Source organism: Mixia osmundae, assembly GCF_000708205.1.
Source record: "Mixia osmundae IAM 14324 unplaced genomic scaffold scaffold_9, whole genome shotgun sequence".
Taxonomy (NCBI): domain Eukaryota; kingdom Fungi; phylum Basidiomycota; class Mixiomycetes; order Mixiales; family Mixiaceae; genus Mixia; species Mixia osmundae.
In genome coordinates, this window is record NW_014575555.1 from 52,442 (window position 1) to 69,462 (window position 17,021).

The 17,021-nt window shown below is 56.9% G+C and overlaps 9 protein-coding genes across 9 annotated transcripts; 6 read left to right on the plus strand and 3 right to left on the minus strand.

Moving 5' to 3' along the window:
- Positions 1-219: 219 nt before the first annotated feature.
- Positions 220-1,653, plus strand: L969DRAFT_96050 (uncharacterized protein; the record flags this gene model as incomplete). Its single annotated transcript, XM_014710623.1, has 7 exons — positions 220-309; positions 375-695; positions 743-833; positions 881-957; positions 1,005-1,165; positions 1,229-1,294; positions 1,341-1,653. The coding sequence occupies 7 exons, from the start codon at positions 220-222 to the stop codon at positions 1,651-1,653; spliced, it is 1,119 nt and encodes a 372-aa protein (XP_014566109.1).
- Positions 1,654-1,710: 57 nt separating this feature from the next.
- On the minus strand, positions 1,711-2,658 carry L969DRAFT_19003 (uncharacterized protein; the record flags this gene model as incomplete). The annotated part of the gene is made up of 2 exons (XM_014710559.1): positions 1,711-2,018; positions 2,067-2,658. 2 exons carry the CDS (start codon positions 2,656-2,658, stop codon positions 1,711-1,713), a joined length of 900 nt encoding a protein of 299 aa, XP_014566045.1.
- A 167-nt stretch (positions 2,659-2,825) lies between these two features.
- Positions 2,826-5,290, plus strand: L969DRAFT_96052 (uncharacterized protein; the record flags this gene model as incomplete). The annotated part of the gene is made up of 2 exons (XM_014710624.1): positions 2,826-4,242; positions 4,293-5,290. 2 exons carry the CDS (start codon positions 2,826-2,828, stop codon positions 5,288-5,290), a joined length of 2,415 nt encoding a protein of 804 aa, XP_014566110.1.
- A 138-nt stretch (positions 5,291-5,428) lies between these two features.
- L969DRAFT_96053 (uncharacterized protein) lies at positions 5,429-6,322 on the plus strand (the record flags this gene model as incomplete). The annotated part of the gene is made up of 4 exons (XM_014710625.1): positions 5,429-5,591; positions 5,649-5,727; positions 5,779-5,830; positions 5,888-6,322. The coding sequence occupies 4 exons, from the start codon at positions 5,429-5,431 to the stop codon at positions 6,320-6,322; spliced, it is 729 nt and encodes a 242-aa protein (XP_014566111.1).
- Positions 6,323-6,555: 233 nt separating this feature from the next.
- L969DRAFT_89475 (uncharacterized protein) lies at positions 6,556-8,394 on the minus strand. The gene is made up of 7 exons (XM_014710626.1): positions 8,152-8,394; positions 8,029-8,099; positions 7,358-7,972; positions 7,184-7,308; positions 7,089-7,132; positions 6,978-7,038; positions 6,556-6,926 (listed from the first exon to the last, which is right to left on the minus strand). The coding sequence occupies exons 1-7, from the start codon at positions 8,156-8,158 to the stop codon at positions 6,602-6,604; spliced, it is 1,248 nt and encodes a 415-aa protein (XP_014566112.1). The 5' UTR covers positions 8,159-8,394; the 3' UTR covers positions 6,556-6,601.
- Positions 8,395-8,625: 231 nt separating this feature from the next.
- On the plus strand, positions 8,626-10,562 carry L969DRAFT_89476 (uncharacterized protein). The gene is made up of 5 exons (XM_014710627.1): positions 8,626-8,996; positions 9,060-9,685; positions 9,738-10,161; positions 10,212-10,313; positions 10,366-10,562. The coding sequence occupies exons 1-5, from the start codon at positions 8,817-8,819 to the stop codon at positions 10,498-10,500; spliced, it is 1,467 nt and encodes a 488-aa protein (XP_014566113.1). The 5' UTR covers positions 8,626-8,816; the 3' UTR covers positions 10,501-10,562.
- An 82-nt stretch (positions 10,563-10,644) lies between these two features.
- Positions 10,645-12,205, plus strand: L969DRAFT_89478 (uncharacterized protein). The gene is made up of 2 exons (XM_014710628.1): positions 10,645-10,713; positions 10,766-12,205. Coding segments are annotated over exons 1-2 (1,326 nt in total). The 5' UTR covers positions 10,645-10,711; the 3' UTR covers positions 12,090-12,205.
- Positions 12,206-13,750: 1,545 nt separating this feature from the next.
- L969DRAFT_96056 (uncharacterized protein) lies at positions 13,751-16,085 on the plus strand (the record flags this gene model as incomplete). The annotated part of the gene is made up of 12 exons (XM_014710629.1): positions 13,751-13,780; positions 13,838-13,868; positions 14,219-14,354; positions 14,402-14,452; positions 14,502-14,525; positions 14,579-14,679; positions 14,733-14,870; positions 14,922-15,013; positions 15,064-15,196; positions 15,250-15,358; positions 15,415-15,558; positions 15,608-16,085. The coding sequence occupies 12 exons, from the start codon at positions 13,751-13,753 to the stop codon at positions 16,083-16,085; spliced, it is 1,467 nt and encodes a 488-aa protein (XP_014566115.1).
- Positions 16,086-16,154: 69 nt separating this feature from the next.
- L969DRAFT_52918 (uncharacterized protein) lies at positions 16,155-16,928 on the minus strand (the record flags this gene model as incomplete). The annotated part of the gene is made up of 1 exon (XM_014710630.1): positions 16,155-16,928. The coding sequence occupies one exon, from the start codon at positions 16,926-16,928 to the stop codon at positions 16,155-16,157; it is 774 nt and encodes a 257-aa protein (XP_014566116.1).
- Between the last annotated feature and the right edge of the window lie 93 nt (positions 16,929-17,021).

Genomic DNA, 17,021 nt, shown 5'->3' on the forward strand with positions numbered 1-17,021 from the left:
GAACGGGTGTGCCGATCTGATTGCACACGGTCAGTCGACTGGCCCACTCTCTCTCTCTCCGGGTCCGCGCAGGGTCCAGACTTGACTCGCCCTCGAGAGCCTCAGACAGCTCAAGTGCCCGCCCGCTTCCGCTCGCTCGCCAACGCGTCGCCTCTCGACATTTTGGCTGCTCTGCTCTGCTCTTCTTGCCGCTGGGCTCCGTCGGGTCTGCTGAGCGATATGGCGAGTTCTGCGCTCCAGCAGGCTGCCGCCAAGGGTCTTCGGATAGGCATGATTCCCGGAGATGGCATCGGCAAGGTCGTCATCCCCGTCAGTCATGATGCAAAACCCCTGCAGAGCAAAATGAGGCGCTGACCGTCCCTCGAGCTTGTCAGGCAGCACAGAGAGTGCTCGAGACCGTCAAAGGCATCCCCAAGCCAAGCTTCGTCACCCTGCCGGCCGGCTTTGAGCACTTCCAGGCCACGGGCACGGCACTGCCGCCTGACACGATCAGCACGCTCAAGAACGAGTGCAATGCGGCCATGTTTGGCGCAGTCAGCTCGCCGAGCCACAAGGTTGAGGGCTACAGCAGTCCCATCGTCCGACTACGCAAGGAGCTCGATCTCTACGCCAACATCAGACCGGTCATGTCCGTTCCAGGCGGACAAGGCCGGCAGATAGACATGACCATCGTTCGCGAGAATACCGAATGCTTGGCATGCTCGCACTGCAGCCACCATGATCGCGCTGACTCGGACAACAGTACATCAAATCAGAGACGATAGAAGATACGCCAGACGGCAAAGTCGCCATTGCTCGCAGACAGATATCTGAACGCGCTAGTCGAAGGATTGGTGCGCACGCTAGCTGCCATTGATCTCGCATCTCATCTGGCATACAGGGGAAATGGCGTTCGAAGTAGCCCTTGCCTCTGCTGCCGTAAGGGCGAGATTACCGGAGGACCAAAGAATCTGGAAGGTAGCCATCAGAGACTGGCAGACGTTCCCTCGCTGACAAGTCCGCAGGGACCGCCCAAGGTAACCATCGTACACAAGAGCAACGTTCTCTCGGTTACAGACGGTCTCTTCCGCGAGACCGTTCGGTCCGTCAAGGAGACTGGCGAGGGTATCGAGCGATACAAGGACGTCCAGCTCGAGGAAGGCATTGTTGATAGCCTGGTCTACAAGTGCGCTTCCACCTCCTCCTGATTGTTGTGATCTTCAGCGGCGCTGACCGGCTCTTCCGCCAGGCTCTTCCGTGAACCCGAGAAATTGTCGACGCTTGTCTGCCCCAACCTGTACGGCGACATTGTCTCGTAAGTGTCGACTCGTCAGCGCGGAGCCGGCCTGATGATCGAGCAGAGACGGCGCTGCAGCGCTTGTTGGCTCTCTCGGACTCGTGCCGTCCGTGAATGCAGGGGATAGCTTCATCATGGGCGAGCCCGTGCACGGCTCGGCGCCCGACATTGCAGATCGCACACCCGCCATTGCCAATCCGATTGCAGCCATCCGGTCTGCTGCGCTCATGCTCGAGTACATGGGCTTCCCCGAGCCTGCCCTTGCGATCTATCGCGCTGTCAACGATGTTCTCCTTCAGGGCGAGCATCTGACGCCAGACCTTGGCGGCACGGCTTCGACTGACCAGGTCGTCGAAGCTGTTCTCAAGGGACTATAGCAAGTGCGCAGGAGCAGGCTGCAATGCATCGCAATTCACTCCGATCTGTGATGCTAACTAGTATGACTCGCGGAGTTCTGAGATTGTTTCCGCCGTGCCTCGCGGTACGAACAGATCAGGTAGGAGACGGGCCGAATGCTTCCGGTCGACGGCAAAGGCGTCAATGTCTGCGGGCGAACACAGCCTGTTCTTGAGCAGGAAGATCTCGTCAATCTCAAAGTTGCCGGTGTAGGTCTTGCTGTCTCTCAACAGCATCTCGTGTGCACAACGAGCCACAATTGCGGATGTCCGGCTCCGTGATTGTTCTTCTTCCGACACGATCAGACGGAGGGCCTCTGTGTTGATCAAGGTGTACGGCCAGAGAGCTGCCACTGTCTGTCAGCGGGCGCCAGGGGGAGCAGGGCAGCCCTCACCATTGACAGCGACGCGACCTCTCAGCTCGCCTGCCAGGCCAAGTGAGCACAGACTCATGGCAAACTTTGCCATCGCATATGCCGTCGCTTTGCCAAACTGAGACATGGCATCCTCACTGTCACGAAAGATTGCAAGCGGCGGGGAGAGCGTGAGGATGTGAGGATTGCGGCCCTGTCGACCAGAGTCGATCAGATGGGGTATGGCCGCCGCCGAGGCGAGATAGGTGCCCCTGCCGTTGATGTTGTTCATGAGATCGTAGGTCTTCATCTTTGTGCGTTGCGAATCGGTGAGCGAGATGGCAGAGGCGTTGTTGATCAGTACGTCGATGCCGCCCATGGCCTTTGCGGCGGTGTCGATGCTCTCCCGGACGCCCTGTTCGTCTCGTACGTCCATGACGAGCGGGGTCGCTTTGCCGCCGCATGCCTCTATCTCGTCTGCAGCTGTGTAGATCGTGCCCGACAGCTTGGGATGTGGCTCTTTTGTTTTTGCTGCAATCGTGACATGTGCGCCTCTCTCGCTTGCCAGCTTCTTCGCGATCTCGAGGCCGATCCCTCGAGATGCGCCCGTGACGAAAACGCGGGGAGATGGCATGCTGCGAGTGCTCTGCCGCCCTTTCTCACGAGCGAGTTGCCTCGTCTGTTGGAAACGCGCGCGCGCAATCGATGCACCAGATAAATGCACAGGGCAAAGTGCCCGTCGTCGTCGTCGTCCATGGACCTACCGGACAGACTCGCTCTCTCTCCAAATCCTTGTGCCACATGATCGAGACCGCAAGCTCATCGGCACCACGTCGGGTGACCAGCAGGCGCACCTGTCAGATATGTCGGCAGAGAAAGAGCCGCTGCGAGTTGCCCGACGCAGCGCTGGATATGCCCCCGGGCTTGCTCTCTCGAGAGCTTGCCTGTCATCGCTGTCAGATCCTCTCACTCTCGTGTGACTTGGCGCCAGAGTCGACGAGGAAGCGGCGCAGGCTCGATGCTGAGCCAGAAGACGTCACGCCAGCCAAAGCCAGTAAAGTGCGTGAGACGCTGGCTATCAGCAGGCCGACACGAGGCAGCGAGTCCGGGTCTGTACAGCTGCGGCAAGATGACGATCATGGCCCGCTCGATTCCATCCAGTCTGGCGACCTGCTTGTCACCTTTGACCCACAATTTCCAGGGCCAGGCGCTAATATGACACACGAGGCACGCATGATGTCTTCCACTGGCGCCCATTTCTCAAACGCGCAGCCTCATCAAGTCAGATTCCATGGTCGTTCCTGTGAAGCTGCGAGTGCTCTCCTCCGCACAGCTTATCGTCGTCGCGCCGCCGAGCAGGACGAGTGCAATCTCTCCAAACTGCTCGACGCGCCCCTCATTGAGCGCTTGCGGCCGGCTTACAGCCAGCTCAATACATTTGTGCCTTATCTGCCGCCACTACCATCTCTGATCGAACGCTACCAATCCGATCCCAGCCTCTCACAAACACTTTTGACGTCTGTCACTGTCTACCTTTGCGCACTGACATTGTCAGATGACGCAGAGTCGCTTCTGCCGCGCCAGCGGCTTGCCGGGAAAGTTTGCGAGCTCAGAGACGCCGTCCTCGCCCAATTACCGAAATCACTCCATGCTGTCCAGGCACTTGATCTGCTGAGCCTCTTTGCTCCTTTTGGTTGCCTGCCAGGCACGGCTGCGCCCCCAGGATCGCTCGGGTTCGCCCGAGGATTCAGTATCACGGCTCAGTCCCTCGGTACGGCCATAGAACTGTCTGAAAAGGCGCACGCTGTCTTTGCTCGTGACGTGACAGAAGCATGGGCTTCGGATGAGCTCTGGACATGGCTATCCGTCTGTGCCGGTCAGGCGACGGTTACGCTCGAAGATAATGATTTTCCGGCCGGTCCTTCGACACTCAATACTGCAAGCAGCCTTGCATCTACTCTTTTGCTTTACGGGCAGCAAACGCTTCGGCACGAGCCAGCTGATGCCCACACGGACGATCAGACGATGGCTAAGCTAGCTCTCTGCGAAAGACTGGCACGCCTCACCGAAGTGCACGGCTCGATCGGTCAGATCTATAATGCCTTGGTCGCTGCTGTCGACGATGAAGGCGCTGATCCGACAGTGGCCATCACAACCATCTTGAGGGATGCCACAACTCGATTCGAAGAGCTAGATGAGCGGCATGGATCCTCTCTGGGTAGATTTTGTCCTCTTTCGCGTGTTCGCTCGCTCAGATTCACTGCGCAGACTTTACGCGGGTAGAACGATCTGCTCGCTCTTTTGCCGGCTGGCGAGCGCATCGTCGCATTCGGCAACTGGCTGACATTGGCCGAGTACAACGCGTCGGCGTAATCAGCCTCGTCGGAACTGCGTTCCTGCCGGATCACGGTCCCCTCTTGACGCAGGATGACAAGTCGACCTTTCTGTTGGTGGGGCAAGTCAGTCGGAAAGACAAGATTGCCTATGCACTCGGACGGGCGTCCAACCCACGTGAGGTCATCAATTTCTTCTGGCGAGATCCGCAGCTGCCTGCCGCGGACGCAGTGAGCGAACTGGCGAACCGTCGCGCGGCAGATCTGGAGGACCTCCTTGTCGAATTTGCCGCTCTGGCACCGTCGGAGCGTGCGGACGGAAGTACAGTGCTCGTACCGGCGCATCACCTCACTGCCATTGCCTTGGACGGATCCGGCGTTCTCATGGAGCTTGGGGCTGCCAACATTGCTATTACGAGATCGCTCAGACGGGCACGGCAAGACTTCCGATCGGCTCAGCGTGTCCTGATGATGCGCACTGTGTCGATCACCATGCGATCTCTTGAAGCCAATTCCGCTGCATCTGCAGTGAGAAGGGATACTGTGACAGCGCTGGCAGGTGTGCTCGTTGGATCGATGGCCAGAGTCTCAGAGGAACGCGTGCGGTCTCTCGAGCGAGAGCAACGCGATGCGCGCATTCATGATAACTTGGCGACAACATCTGTGACGACACCACCGCCAACCTCTGCGCCATCGCCTCAAGCTGCCATGGTCGAGCCCATAGACACTTCTTCGCTGCCAGCAGGCTCGTTCGATTCCTTGCTACCGTCCATGCCTGTCTTCGACAAATCGCCGTCTGCCGACCACGCTTCGGTGGATCAGCTCATGAACGATACATTATACCCGCTTCTGGACATAGGCGCCTTCAACTTTGATCAGCCGGGCTCCGGCAGCGTCGAGCCTTGGTTGTTCAGCTTCGCGCCTGACCTGTGATGCCCTTGCTAGCAACAAGCTTGCCGTTCCAGGGTCTGGCTTAGTGCAGAGCTCGATGTACACGTAGGCGTCGTCAAATGATACACAAATCCCATAGGCCATGTCGCGAACCTGCTGCTCGCCAATCGGCTGCTCTAGATGAGCACAAAGGCGACGAAGAGACTTCTGTCGGAGCTCCGACAGCTCCAGCAAGATCCGCCTTCCAACATCGTCGCTAGACCGCTTGAGGACGACTTGTTCGAATGGCACTTTACCATCACCAACGTTGACGGCGACGACTTTAATGAGGGCGTCTATCACGGTCAGCATATCGAGCGGTACTCTGACTTCATTCAGCTCATTGTTTCCGCGAGAGCAGGACGCATCCTTCTGCCTGCCGAGTATCCACTCAAGCCGCCCGACTTTATGCTCTTGACGCCCAATGGCCGCTTCGAGCTGTGAGGTGCCCCCTCTGAGCGACAGACCCGGCTCAAGTTGAGGCTACGCAGGAACAAGAAGATCTGTCTGAGCATCTCGGGCTATCATGAGGACCTTTGGCAGGTCCGGCTGGCTCGATTGCTTTAGCACTCATCATCTGACACGTCACTGCACGAACAGCCTGCCTGGAGCATTCGTCTCGCTCTCGTCTCGCTTGCCAGCTTCTTCAGTACAGAAGCAGCAGGAGCGATCGGAGGTCTGCAGACACCTTCTGCCGAGCGCAAGAAGCTCGCAAAGCAGTCACGCAACTGGACCTGCCCGACTTGCAAGGCATCGAATCACGAGCTCATCTCCGAGGCCATCTCGACTCATGAGCCGGCCGCTGCGCCTGAAAGTATACCAGATAATGCGGAAAGAGCGAGCACCTCTAGTGGCGAGTCGACAGTCGTCGCCGCGCAACTCAATGAGGCACCCGCCACATCTACACTTTTGGCGCCTATGCCGGTCACCGTTGCAGCACGAGCTCGAGAGCCCGTCGAGGCATCCCTGTGGATCGATCGTACTATTGGCGCCCTCATCGTCGTACTCGTTCTGCTGCTCTTGCGCCGTCTGTAACGTGGAAACTTTATCCTACTGCTGTTGCTTGTACTCATCAGCTCATCCCATTGCCTCCCTGGCGCCCGTCACCTGTACAAGAGCTAGACAGCGTCCGGCTTCTGCATGTACAGTGAACCTGTTGTCGTATAGAGCTATTACGTGCAGCCAGTCGATGGAAATCGTTCTGGCTCCAAGTGATTCCATAGACATCATGCAACTCGCCGCATTTCTGGATGATGCCAATTTGCGCAGGTATCTCTTGCTTGTAGTACAACACGCTTCAGCGCTGCAGCGAGGCTAAGTCTCGTAGACGGCGAGTGCTACGATGACATAGAGCGCGACGAGCATGGCGCCTTCGTACCAATTGGACTTGCCGTCCGTCAAGACGAGATTGACGAGCAAGACCGACAGAAAGACGAAGATTGTCTCAAATTGTTCAAAGTTGAGTGTCATTTCCTGTCCGATGATCCAGCCAATGACGACGAGGAGAGGAATGACGCCGATGGCGATCTGAATTGAGGAGCCGACGCAGACGCCGATCGTCAGGTCCGTTCGGCCTTTGTATGCCTGGACGACCGAGGTGACGTGTTCGCATGCATTGCTGATGATCGGTAGCAAGATCCTATTCGAACCATCAGCTAAAACACGCTGTAGGAGAGGCCTGGTATCTTACAGGCCAATGAAAGGCTTCGGCACGCCAAAGTTGTTAGCAAACTGATCTATCGAGCCCACCACTGCGCAACAAGCATGAGCACGGCAAGGCAGCCGGTGCGCAATAACGTACGATAGTCTGCGCAGAAGGATGTGACTACAGTGACAATGAGGAGACTGGCAGCCGATGTCAGCGCGGCCTCATTAGATATGCTGAAAGGAGCGCACGCTGCTACGGCTGCTTTGACGTTCATCTTGGCTTCCTCCTCTTCGGCCTGTTCTTCCGCTTCGAAGAGGTAGGAATGCGATTTGAGTTGGAAGAAGAGGTAGAGCATGTACATGACCAGCAAGATCTGCGCTAGGTCAGCTCAAATGGATGGCTGGAAGCGCAAAGGCGCTCACGACAGAAGTTCCTCTCGAGATGGTCAGCAAGCCGTCGTGGCCGGAGACGCTTGCGAGTGTAGACGCACTTTCCGTTGCTTTGACAGTCGACTGGTAAGCGGCCGGTATCACGAGAGTAGCAGTCGAGAGTATCAAGAGGGAGCTAGACGCCTGTGCTGCAGTCGTCTGGAAGGACGACTCTTTGAACTTGAGACCCGAGGCCAAGAAGGAGCAACCGAGAACGAGCAGGATGTTCGACAAGATAGAGCCCAGCAGTGAGGTCTGAACAATCCTCAGCTCGCCCTTGACGAGCGCAAGAATGCCGACGATGGCCTCGACTGCGTTGCCAAAGGTGGCATTGAGCAAGCCTCCGATAGTCTCGCCAAGTCTGAGCGCGACTTGCTCGGTTGCTTCGCTGAGCAGACCCGCAAGCGGTATGATGGCGAGGAAATTGATGACAAAGTCGGCGGTAGGACCCCAGTGAAGGAAATGCGACAGGAAGCCTAGCGGCACGGCGACGAGGAGGATGTTGATGTAGGTACCGAGGAAGAGGTTCCTGAAGGACTCCAGCAGGCTTGGGTCCCCGTGGCTGAGCGGGTTGGGTGCCGGTGACGGTGGGTTGTGATTGTTGGGTATCTGCTGTGCAGCCTGTGAGCGGTCTGCTTGGCTCGGGGTAGCGGGCAGATACGCACATGGTGCGAGGATCTACGAGAGCTCGTGGACGAGTCCAGTAGAGGCTCGCGCTCTCCGTTGGGCTTTGCGTCTGCCTCGCACCGTCAGCATGACTAGCCGTCTCATCAAGACTGCCCACCCACTTGACATGAGGAGAGAACGGGCGGTGACGTGCACTGCTCTATCAATCTCTTTGGCTGATCTCGCTTTCCCGTAGACTTGCGCTCATCTGCCGTCAATGCACGATCCTCTGAAGCACAGAAGATGGTCGGCTGGTCGAGAAGAGCTGGTCACCAAAGCTCGGCAGGGCGTAGCGCTGATCAGACTGGCAGTCAATCTCGTCGCCTGACCGTGTGCGGACGTCATCAGAAAAGCTTGGCATCGCGTCTACAATGCCACGAGACAAACTCGACGAAAGCCGCGACCACCCTCGAGCGAGACTGACACGTTTTGCCGGCTGGGCGGGCAAGCCCTGGAAAAGCGTCAAGGTGGTCCTTTGCCAGCGTCTTGATCCACCTCAAGCACACTAGACAGGCAGAGATGCACTGTGCAGCAAGGAGCACGGGCAGGGCTGCTCGTGCAGCGCCGCGCTCACTCAGATCTGCGGCACAAGTCCGATCTCTCTCTATCGCTTCGAGATGCGCTAGCCTCTCCCAAACGGCCAACAAGCCCGCTCGTGCACTGTCACGCAGCTTGCCGCTTGCGTCCCCGCTCGCAGAACGTGAGTTCATGGTGCTACTCCGCTCGCGTCCTGTCTTTTCGGGCCTCTAGCGGAGCCTACCGGAATAGCTCCATGCTCACGTTGGTCATGGCGGTTGCAGGACGCAGCTATGCCACAGAAGCGGGCGAGAAGGCCGGCCAGATCAAGGCCATCATCGGTGCCGTCGTCGACGTCCACTTTGATGGCGACATCCTGCCGCCCATCTTCAACGCGCTCAACGTCATGACGAGCGACGGCAAGCGCGCAGTCGTCTGTGAGGTTGCACAGGTCAGTCGTCTCTCTCTCTCTCTCTCTCTCGTCGTCTAGAGCAATCTCACGCCGGAGCGGCAGCATCTCGGTGAGAACACCGTCCGCACGATCGCCATGGACGGCACAGAGGGTCTCGTCCGCGGTCAGAAAGTCATCGATACCGGCGCTCCCATCACGATCCCCGTCGGCCCAGAGTGCCTCGGTCGCATCATGAACGTCATCGGAGAGCCCATTGACGAGCGTGGTCCCATCAAGGGCAAGACAACCCGCCCGATCCATGCCGAACCGCCCGTGTTTACCGATCAGTCCACGACAGCGGAGGTGCTCGAGACGGGCATCAAGGTCGTCGACTTGCTCGCTCCCTACGCAAGAGGTGGCAAGATTGGTCTCTTTGGCGGTGCAGGTGTCGGCAAGACTGTGCTCATTCAGGAACTCATCAACAACATCGCAAAGGCCCACGGTGGCTACTCTGTCTTCACCGGTGTCGGTGAGCGAACGCGCGAGGGCAACGATCTCTACCATGAAATGATCGAGACCGGTGTCATCCAGCTCGACAATGACAAGTCAAAGGTCGCTCTCGTGTTCGGCCAGATGAACGAACCTCCCGGAGCTCGCGCTCGTGTGGCGCTGACCGGCCTCACGATTGCCGAATACTTCCGGGACGATGAGGGTCAGGACGTGTTGCTCTTCATTGACAACATCTTTAGGTATGCTCCTCTGCTTCCACGACCGCGCTGCCGTGCTGACGAGGAAGGGTAGATTCACGCAAGCCGGTTCAGAAGTGTCTGCCCTGCTCGGTCGTATCCCTTCTGCTGTCGGTTACCAGCCCACGCTGGCGACAGACATGGGAGGCATGCAAGAGCGTATCACAACCACCAAGAAGGGATCCATTACGTCTGTGCAAGCCGTCTACGTGCCGGCAGACGACCTGACTGATCCTGCGCCCGCTACAACCTTTGCGCATCTAGACGCCACGACTGTGCTCGAGCGATCGATTGCAGAACTCGGTATCTACCCCGCCGTCGACCCGCTGAACTCGAAGTCGCGCATGCTTGACCCTCGTATCGTCGGTCAAGAACACTACGACATTGCCACAGCTGTCCAGCGTCTGCTGCAAGACTACAAGGGCCTGCAAGACATCATCGCCATTCTCGGTCTCGACGAGTTGAGCGAAGAGGACAAGGTATGTCGCCGCCGTCGAGCTGACCGGATCGAGGCTGATGAAGGGTGTAGATCACCGTCGAACGTGCTCGCAAAGTGCAGCGATTCATGTCGCAGCCTTTCGCCGTCGCTGAAGTCTTCACCGGTATCGAAGGTCGTCTCGTCTCGCTCAAGGTGAGTCAATGCCTACTTCTAGTGTCCCGCTGGACTCACGCATGCCTCGCAGGACTCCATCAAGAGCTTCAAGCAGATCCTGGCTGGCGACCACGACTCGCTGCCTGAGAACGCGTTCTACATGGCCGGCGATATCGAGGATGTCAAGCAGAAGGCAGAGAAGCAGGCAAAGGAAATGTCTAACTAGTTGGCAAAGCTGTGCCACCTCTTAGCAATTGTCAAAGCGATGCAACTTGATGGTGCTATCAGCATATCTGGATCATGAGAAAACTAAACAAATCATTCTCTCAATCACGCCGCCGTGCACGGCGCGTCCTCCTCTCCCTGCTCTGCCGTTCTCGTGTCGCGCATCCGCCCACCGAAAACCGAGTGCCCGAACACATGGTCACGCGAGGCCTATGCAAGTCCAGCAGGGTAGATGTCATTGTTACTGATGCGTGTAGCCCTAGCAGGACAGAAGCAGCCCCGACACGATCGCTAGCAGCGCGCATCAAGGCGCTCGAAGAAGCTAAGCACCGACAGGATGGCGCCAGCAAACAGCGCGAAGACTTGCCGGCTCGTGGACTGGGAGAGATACGGTCCCGTTTCGAAGGCAAGGACAACAATGCGCTCGTGCCGAAGAGCTCCTTCGGATTGGGAGCCCCAATGCCTCGCATCCCCAGCACTGGGCGAGTCTCTGTGCCGTCTCAGGCCAAGCGTTTGGCTTCTTTGAGCGCGCCAGCCATAGACGGTGCAAGTGCTCCAGCTAGCGTCTCATCGCTGAGAGCCGAAGCGGGCTCTGATGGCAGCGCCTCGCCTGCAACCCCGACCGCCGAAGTGAACGCATCAATCGAACCAATACAGCAAAGCCACCTCGCCATCGACGAGCGACTGACGGACAAACAACAACATGCCTTTACTGCTGCCTCGCTTGCACAGTATGATGCAGAGGAAGAGGCCAGCCCGCCATCACGAGACAGTCTGTCGATACAGGCTGCGCTAGACGCGCCTGGCTTTGCTGGCACGACCTCGGAGGCTTTGCCAGCGCTGTCAGAAGTCACGAACGAGCAGCCAGCGTTATTCTTGAGTCGGCAACCGGCAGCTGATGCTAGCGAACCGTCGCTTTCTGCTGCGAGTGAGGCTGTAGCACCGTCAGACAAGCCGGCCTTCGCGAATCTGGCAGGCGCGGCGACGGAAGCCTTGGATCAAGACAGCAGCCTTGCGCACGATATAGCACAAGGACTGCATGTTGGTGATATCGACTATCAGGCAATCGATAGCAGCTCAGGTGCATCAATCAAGACAGAGACAGAGCACGAAGCGGTACTCATGTCCCCAAACGCGACGATCATGCCGCCTGTTTCGCCACTGAAGCCAGCACCACCACCCAGCCCACATGTGAGCCACGGACATGCGGCGCACGAGCGAGATCTAGGCGAAGCGTCGATGGACTCGGACTCGCTCAAGTCAACGCCACAAATGAGCGATGCGGATCAGTTCCCGGGTCAAGCAGCTTTGCCTATGCCGACAGTGAAATGCTCGGACTGCTCTGACGAAGTCGCGCTTGACGACCTGAGCGAGCATGTGTGTCGAGCGCGGCTAGATGCAGATGTTCCTGCCGATGACGAAGACGATGAGCAGATGGCGAGACTGCCCACTTCTGCTTCGAGCTCAACGATCAAGGGTCGTGCTATCAGATCGGACGACTTTGCTTTGCAAGTCGATCAAGCCGTGCCGGAAGACGAGCATGAGGACTTTGGATATGTGACGATCAGTCCTACGCTGAGCAAGCACTGATCCATTGGCATCTGTCATGACTATGTGCATATGTGTCACGTTCTTTCGCTCTGTGCACTCACTGTTGTACAAGTCATCAAATTCACGGTGTGTGGCATCCGCGCAATACGCCAGCGTAAAAGATCTCGCGTGGCGAGGCTCGCAGAGATATTTCTGGGGAAAGGAAATGCTCCGCGAGTCACAAGGTAAGGTTCATTCGCAGATTCGTTCGCACCGACAGCAATAGCGCCTGAGAAACCGAACAGAAGTTTGCAATCCTACAGCACACATGCCAGGTTGCAGAGGGTCATGTACGAGTAGCCTCGGTATAGTACTCCCCGTCGATACTGCAGACAGGATTTCATTGCCTGGCCTTCTTCCTTTGTGAAGACGAACATCCGAAGCTATACAGTCGACCCCACACTGCCTTCAAAAGCGCCCCGCTGGCACTCGAATGTCACAGCGTTGCACTACCCTCAATCAAAGCGCTGTCGCAATTCACGCCCTCGCGCGAAACTTATGCATCGGCTCTCTGTATTGTTGCGGAAGTCACACTGCAGTGTCTCGCTGCAGCAAAAGATCCTCAGCTTGAAGTGGATTGAGATCGAATTAGAACCTCGCACTACAAGCGTCTGCGAATCTCAAGCGCGACGCGAATGGCTCGCTCTGCCTCATATTGTACACAAGTAGACAATCGCAGGGCGACGTCATGCCGGCTTCGGCTCAGTCTCCCAAACGCACCGAAGCGAGTGGTGCGTGTCACTGCTCCACAGGACGCCATGGATATCGGAGCCCCCATCGGCGAGAAATACGACTGCAATGACACGCGTTGTACGCGGGTCGATTGCAGCAGGTCAGCGCGCTTGGGGTTGCCGCATAGTGCAGTCTCGTGAACCGTGATCAATTGCAGCTATCCAAGGGACCCGAAGGCGCCAAAACAGAGCCTACATACGATCTTGTACCATGTGTCGCATCCGGCTTGCAGAGCTGCTAGTCGTACACAGCCCCGCGAGAAGAAAACAGCCGCCTTTCAATATAGCCGTTCGATCGCAGGAGCACCGTATTCGAAGGCCGCTTCTCGCTTGCAGAGAAAGCTAAGAGCACTAAGCAATCAGATCACACAAGAGTACAGGACGTCCTCTGCGTGTGAGCAATCATGGTCCAACTACCCGGCCCCTGTGCTCGTCTGGGCAATCGGTTTCAGTTCCGTCTAGATAGTTTCGAGAGTCGCAACGCGTTTATCAATCAGAAGACTTTGCGTGCAGAAGTTCTGCTCGGAAGAGAGAGAGATTTTCGCAGAATGACTCTGTAGCGTCAGAACGTACAGTGAAAGACGGAGGCCGTTTGACGCATGTTAGGGCTTCAGTTTGAGAACCACAAAACTTCGGATATGTCCCCAAAGATCTCTCATCATTGGCATCGGTCACTGTCAGCTCATTTCGTCTGCGACACTTGCGCACTGGTTGTTCCTTCCACGATCTGCCGTGTAAATTGGGCTCGCGGCTCCTTGACGCGGCTCCTTGACGATATTTCCTCAGATGGCTGCGAAACCACAAGTCTCAAATCATGCACATTCTCAGGTCTTGCTCACCGCCGGCCGACCACTCGTGACGCGTGTTGAGCACCAATATTTGAGCCAATCTGGTGCTGGCCGACCGGCTGTTAGTATTGGCTCGTCAGACATGAAGCCGCACCGCCAAGATCTCTCTCAAGTAAGTGGAACAGAAAGGTTCAGCCTCACAGAAGTGACGCTCACGCAGAGCAAGCAGGTGTTCACAGCCACAGACAACCACATCAAGTGTCAGCATGCCGTCAGACCGGCGAGACGACCAAATGGCCCACGGCAACGACAACGAAGACGCAACCAGCGCTGGCTCTGTTAGCTCAGAGCGGTTCGTCTTTCCCAGGTCGTGAGCCGGCACGCCTCAGCAACATTGCCTTTCACTGCACGTTCGGCACATTGTTCTCGGCATTGGAACCTTACCACTGGAAATGAGGGTCAGTCATGTCCATGGCAAACCCCTTCGCTCATGCGCTCGATGGCCGATTCAGGTCTGCCTCTGAAGGCGCTCTGAGAGATCAGAGGCCGTCGCGGCCGTCTGTGACCTCGTTGCAAATGCTGGTCTGTCTCCTGTTCATGATGTGTCTAGCGCGACGTGTCGTGTCATTGAAGCTTGGCTTGGTGATCCTCTCTGTCGCGCTCATTGACAAGTCAGGTAGTCGATTGACAAGTTGGCAGCGCTCGCGATCAGGCTCGTTGGACATGATCTCTGCCTTCTTCATCCTGTACGTACCATCGACCGGCTGGACTGCTCGTCTGAAGCGTCGGACAGCAATCTCAAGGGGGAAGTCCTCATCTCGAGGTTGTATAGGCCGGATGCAAAGTAAGCTGGTGCATCGGTGAGAGTTGCTACGCTGACCGGGCTATTCCAGACGGAGCATCTCGGACATCTTCAGGCATGCAGGGTACCTCCATTCGGCGTCACGATAGCTTATGACAGCTTTGGCAGGATTCATGTCGTTGCCAATCCAGACGTTCGATCGCCCATCATCACCCTTGGCTCCACGAGCTTCTTCCACGTCAGACATCAGAACCTCTATCTTGCAGCAGGCATGTCATCGTGGCTGTGCTGTCTGCATGGACGCTCAGACCAGCGATTGTAGTCACCAAGAACAATGCCTCCGCCGCACTTGTCTTTGAATTCTGCTACAGAGTCATCTCAGTCGGTCGCAGTTACTTCGGCAAGCTGGACGAGGAGAGCGTCAAGAACAACTTTGTATTGATCTACGAGCTCCTCGACGGTAAGCATGCTTATCTTCCAAATCGCAAGACCTCAAGCCGAACACGCGCAGAGATTCTCGACTTTGGCTATCCCCAAAATTCAGAGACGGACACCCTCAAGATGTACATTACCACCGAGGGCGTCAAGAGCGAAGCAGCGATGGTGCGTTTGGGCCCTATCCGATCCCTCCTGCTGCTGATGGTCAGCTGCAGCGTGAGGAAAGCTCGAAAATCACAATTCAGGCGACAGGTGCGACCTCCTGGCGCCGGTCAGACGTCAAGTATCGCAAGAACGAGGCCTTCGTCGACGTCATTGAGAGTGTCAACCTCTTAGTCTCCTCGACAGGTCCGTTGACAGCACTCGCTACACCCAACGCGTGCTCACATACGCGCCCGCAGGCACCGTCCTGCGTGCAGACGTGGACGGTCAAATCCTCATGCGCGCCTACTTGAGCGGCACGCCGGAGTGCAAATTCGGTCTGAACGACAAGCTAGTCCTGGATCGCAGGCACGTCGATCGAGCCTGCTTTGAACCTGACGCTCATACGCAAGCATGCGTGACAGGGCGGCAAAGGCAGACCGAGATCCAGATTCGAGTGCTGTCGAGCTTGATGATTGTCAATTCCACCAATGTGTCAAGCTGGGCAAATTCGACAGCGATCGCACCATCAGCTTTGTACCCCCAGACGGCGAATTCGAGCTCATGCGGTGCATAACACCAAGACCTGAACAAGATTTTCGCTGACCTCACGAGCAGGTATCGATCGACGTCGAATGTCAATTTGCCCTTTCGAGTGCATCCCATCGTAGAGGAGATCGGTAAGAGCAAGGTCGAATATGCTGTCCACATCAAGGCCAACTTTGGCTCAAAGCTGAATGCGACCAACGTCATCCTACGGATACCAACGCCGCTCAACACGACCAAAGTAGACTGCAAAGTTCAGATTGGCAAGGCAAAGTACGTGCCTGCGGAGAACCATATCATTTGGAAGATACCCCGGATGCAAGGTCAAGCAGAGACGACATTCACAGCCGAAGCGACGCTTTCGACGACGACATACAATAAGCCATGGTCTAGGCCGCCTATCAGCGTGGACTTCCAGGTGCTCATGTTCACAGCATCGGGTCTGCTCGTGCGGTTCCTGAAAGTTTTCGAGAAGAGCAATTATCAGAGCGTCAAATGGGTCAGGTATCTCTCGAAGAGCAGCAACGGATCATACCAGATCAGACTATGATGACATGTCACTTGTTATAACAACATTGTACAGCTTGCATGACGTTGAGAGATGTGCACAGCAGAGCAATCAGAAGTGATGATCTCTTGCATAGCGCGAAAAATCCTGCGCTGCCCATGGCTCTGCGGAGTGTGAGTCGAAGACGCTGGCCGGCATGCTCTGGGTAGGTCGTAAGGCGCGTTTGCCAAGTGAGCGCATCGGTCTCGGTGGCATTTGCGCGTCTTTGACGACGTCCATTGCTTCATCGGACCAAGGCAAGTCGTTTGACTCTGCCTGCCTCGTGCGCTTGAGCGCATGCGCTGGCAGGGCTTCGCTCGATAGAGGGACAGCTTCGAAATTGTCGATCTCGCTCAAATCGAAGCCATCCGTGCCTGTCTCGTCGCTCGCATCTTGTGGTTGTGCAGCCAGGCGCGCGTCCCTTTCCTCTTCGATGGATTTGATCTGCCAGTAGGGTCTGAGCTCTGCGGCTTTACTGGTGTTGAGCACGACGTCTGCTCGTATGCTCGCTTCGGACTGCCATATGGCATGTGCGGATCTCTCGGCTGGCGGCAGAATGTTCACATCTCGTCTGGACAGACCGCGCGTTCCATTCGAAGGCTGATGACCTTGCGCAAAGCTGAGCACGGGTGCCGACTGGCTGGCCTGAAGCGAGCGATTGGCGTAGCGTGTCGTCTCGAGAAGCGAGGCGCTTTGATAGCCTCGATTGACGTTGTAGCGTCCCTCCATGCTCTTCTGCCTGATCAACGCCTGTATCTCTGGATTGACGGCATTGTAAGCGAGCGTCTGGTCAGCAGGACCTGTCTTTGGCGCAGACAGCTTCTTTGACGATGGCGAGCCGCTCATCTTGCCTCGTCGTTCGCGCACAAGCCTCTGCGGCCAGACGACGACAAGACTGACGTGCGACAGCGACGTGTTGAGGAGGACGCGACGACGACG